The sequence below is a fragment of the Coregonus lavaretus genome, assembly GCF_964263955.1.
Source record: "Coregonus lavaretus genome assembly, chromosome: 23".
Classification (NCBI taxonomy): domain Eukaryota; kingdom Metazoa; phylum Chordata; class Actinopteri; order Salmoniformes; family Salmonidae; genus Coregonus; species Coregonus lavaretus.
The window spans coordinates 6600709-6604346 of record NC_140010.1 but is presented as its reverse complement, the minus strand read 5'-3'; the positions used below and the strand labels follow the sequence as shown (position 1 = coordinate 6604346).

The 3638-nt window shown below is 42.2% G+C and overlaps 1 protein-coding gene across 1 annotated transcript; it reads left to right on the top strand.

Annotated features, from left to right (window-relative positions):
• Positions 1–1084: 1084 nt before the first annotated feature.
• On the top strand, positions 1085–3402 carry LOC311150778 (calcium/calmodulin-dependent protein kinase II inhibitor 2-like). The gene is made up of 2 exons (XM_084188307.1): positions 1085–1597; positions 2296–3402. Exons 1-2 carry the CDS (start codon positions 1432–1434, stop codon positions 2364–2366), a joined length of 237 nt encoding a protein of 78 aa, XP_084044433.1. The 5' UTR covers positions 1085–1431; the 3' UTR covers positions 2367–3402.
• The last annotated feature ends 236 nt before the right edge of the window (positions 3403–3638 follow it).

Here is a 3638-nt window from a genome sequence, read left to right as displayed (position 1 = left end):
CATGATGTGTGACAACATGTGCGCAATGATGTACCAAATCTACGATTTAGTGCATTATTATATTATAAGAATTAGAATAAGCCGCCTCAATATTTGCAGCCATATAGTTAATAACATAGCCTATCTCTAGGAGCTGATCCGTCTTGTGCAATAATTCTAGTGTTAAGGTAAGATTTGAACCCTATCAGTATCGACACATGCTCCAACGACGCACTCAGTCAAAGTTCTCCCTACGTCGTGTTTTGGGAAACGCATGTGGGTTGAAGGTAAGTACCACAGCGATGAGGAGGATGCCAAAAACAGACACAGAGAGAATCACCACAGCGGCTGTCTTGGACATCTGAACCACACCAGTATGGCCCTGAGGCACATCAACATTATTATCATCGTGGTCCAGATCATCTCGATGGTTGTCAGGCGTAACTTGTAAACCATCAACGGAGAATATGCGCAGAAGTGCATTGGTGAAATGTGTAAACCTCGTTTACCCGCTGCGGCTGTAGCTATGATGTATACGGGAAAAGATTTGCGTGACTCATTTTATAGGCACTTCCGACTTCTGTGGGCAGACAGACGCACAAAGGAGCAGGTAATGATTTCCTGTGAGAACCTCGTGTCCCCAGAGTCAATGTCAAGCAACCTTCCTGGTTACAGGAAGGAAATATACTACATACGAGGAGAGAAACATAACAATGTCAAGCATATAGATACAAAACATAAGGCTATTCCAATAACTGTAGTCTAGCCCACTGTGCGCAATTGCGCGAATAAACTATTATAATTCTCAGATTAAATATAATTAACCTATGGCATATGCGTAAATATCGTCACATTTTAATACGTTTTTAAGGCTACACATTTTGTTCAGTATTGAAAATATTATGCACCAAATTAAATGTTTATTTCACCGTTGCTCCTGTAGCTCTAGGTCTGTGAACATGACTTTCTGCTACCTCCACGGCACATATACATATATCTCGCCTGTTGATGTCACCCTTACTCCTCCAGCATTCGGAGTCCCCCAGCGCACACACACACACAAAGACATACACAAAGACACACACACACCCGGATGGATGACTTCACCGTTCCGCCTGGGTTTCCTTTTATGATCCCGGGATCTCCCACGTTCTTCATCAGACTTCATCGAGCAACACAGTCGTACAGACCGCTCTTCCTCTGCTCTATCTCGACCAGCGACACAACAGCCTGCAACCACCCCGCCTCATCCCGGACTCTGCACCTTCAACCTTCACAGGCTGGCTAAGCACGAAGAAGCCAACGAGTGATTTTCCAAACGGATTTTCACCAGAAAGCTCGACAAGTGCAATTACCAAGTCAAGGATTTCTGGGCTACATCGACTATAGCCGCCGAATTTAAATCGTTTTTTATTTTTGCGCTGTTGATCCGTCAGTCTCTGCCGTGCAATAATGTCCGAGGTACTGCCGTACAGCGAGGGGAAAATGAGCGGCTATGGAGACAGCGAGGCCAGTCAGGTGTCCTTTAGCTGCGGGCTACAGGACACCAATTCGTTCTTCGGGGCGTCGCAAGCGAAAAGACCCCCAAAGCTGGGACAGATCGGCAGAGCCAAGAGAGGTAAGATCTGGTTATTGGAATGGATTGTTGAATAGAGGTTTTGGTTTGGGCAACAAAAACAAAGGCTTGGCCACCCATGCATGTTATGGTGATATTTAACTTTAACCTAGGCTACAGTTGCCTAGCCTACTTGTTATACAACACCGAAATGCAACAGATATGCATTTGACCTCTAAATTACGAGGCAAACGTTTATTTGTTGATATAACAAAGGTCAATGGCTGACCACAATGCGCCCCGTTGATAGTGACGAATGAGAATAGACTACCGATGTGATATCAAAATGAATTTGAGTATCTATAGGCTACTAGGCTAAATGTCTACATTAGTTACGCTCTCAGTCTTTTTAAAAAGGGCACATTTCCCTATTGCATGGAGTGGGAATTGGAAGTGCTGACAGCGTCTAGGGCGCGCGGTTGGCTTTGCGCCATTATGGACAAAGCATTGTTTCCACGACCAAAGTCAGGGGTTTGGCACAACGACATATATCCCTTTGTGTTGCACCAGTCCCCAAAACCTTTGCAATTAGCCTACTCGATTTGTTGTCTGTAAAACATATTTATGAAACAGTTAGGCCTATAGCCTATGATATGACAGTGATGACTCCCTGATCAAATAAAGGTTAAACATATGTAATACATAAATCTAATAAAACATAATCAAATAAATATTAACATAATTGCTTCTCCCCTCCGCAGTGGTCATCGAAGACGACCGAATAGACGACGTTCTAAAGGGGATGGCAGACAAGTCGTCACCAGGCGTTTAAAGATGACCAATGCCTTGCAGACTTTTTATTTTGATCACCGATTTGAAGCACTTGTCGGCTGTGCATGTTCGAGGATTGTAGGAGAAACGATGGCACGAAGCGAAGACAAGAGGAAGGAAAGGGGTGGAAAGAAAGATGTGAAGATTGGACGAGAAAGCAGAGGAAGAGTTTGAGGAAGACTCCGAAAATAACCGAGATTTATCATGTGGTTGCTGACAATTTGATGAAACCCGATTTTAACTTCTGCTGCGCAGCGTGATGTTGAGATGGGCTGACCATGGCTCCATGTCTCAACCTCAGCTGACTTCTTCTGATGGATGAACTTACCATAACTTCACGATCATCTTCCAAAAGCGCCGCAAGCAACACAAAACTAGAACTGGTGGCAGAATCTAATTTCAAGCTCTGTTTCTATAGTTGTACCCAGTAGACGGCCTATGCTCGAATACCATATTCCCCTTGCAGGCTTTGCATTGTTGATAACAATCGGCGACATTGCGTTCAAGGGAGCTGTACTTTTCAGCATTGGTCGAACGTAGAATGCATTCCGATCCCGATTGCTGCTAACGCTTTTTAATACAGACCAACCAAACACTGAAGTCCAGTAACTAGAAGAAATCCATTGTGTGTAAAAATATATATATACCGAGGATGGTGCAATGTTAATATTTTCTTTCGTAGGCCTATATTCACTTTGGCTTCACCTGTAAAGAATAAGCTAGTAGGCCTAATGCATAGTCCCCAGGTTCAATTGAATGAAATTGATACATGGGCTTACATTACCCCCCATGGTTAAAGATGCAGGTCAGCGCCTTCATGTAACCTTAGCCTACCGGCACCTGCCCATAGGCTATCTGTTTCACTTTTACAGACTATAAATATCGAAGGAGGCCAGCAGAGATAGGCAAATTATAAATGTTTGAAACAATAGTCATGAAATTAATGGGAAAATATATATTTTTTAATTTATTTATTTTGATGTTGCAATTATTCGTGTTTTTCGTGTTCTATAATTAAAAGTCGACTATTTTATCTATCTATTTGCATGATCTTTCCCTCTGGTGCCATCACAGGTGCCAACCACTCTTACCCTGGCACGCTTCAATTCATATTAAAAAATTCATATTTGTATTTTTATATTTAAATAATTGTTATTTAAAAATGATATGCTAGTTTATCATCTTACAGTTCATCAACACAAATATTTGTATTATAGAGAGGATATGCAGATTGAGACTAGCCTATATAACGGAGAATCTAAGAGATTTGGGT

What these genes read in the sequence shown, in the direction of transcription:
- LOC311150778 (XM_084188307.1), top strand. Translation starts at nt 1,432, where the DNA reads ATGTCCGAGGTACTGCCGTACAGCGAGGGGAAAATGAGCGGCTATGGA. An exon ending in GATCGGCAGAGCCAAGAGAG is followed by an intron (nt 1,598 to 2,295) that starts GTAAGATCTGGT and finishes TCCCCTCCGCAG; the next exon opens with TGGTCATCGAAGACGACCGA.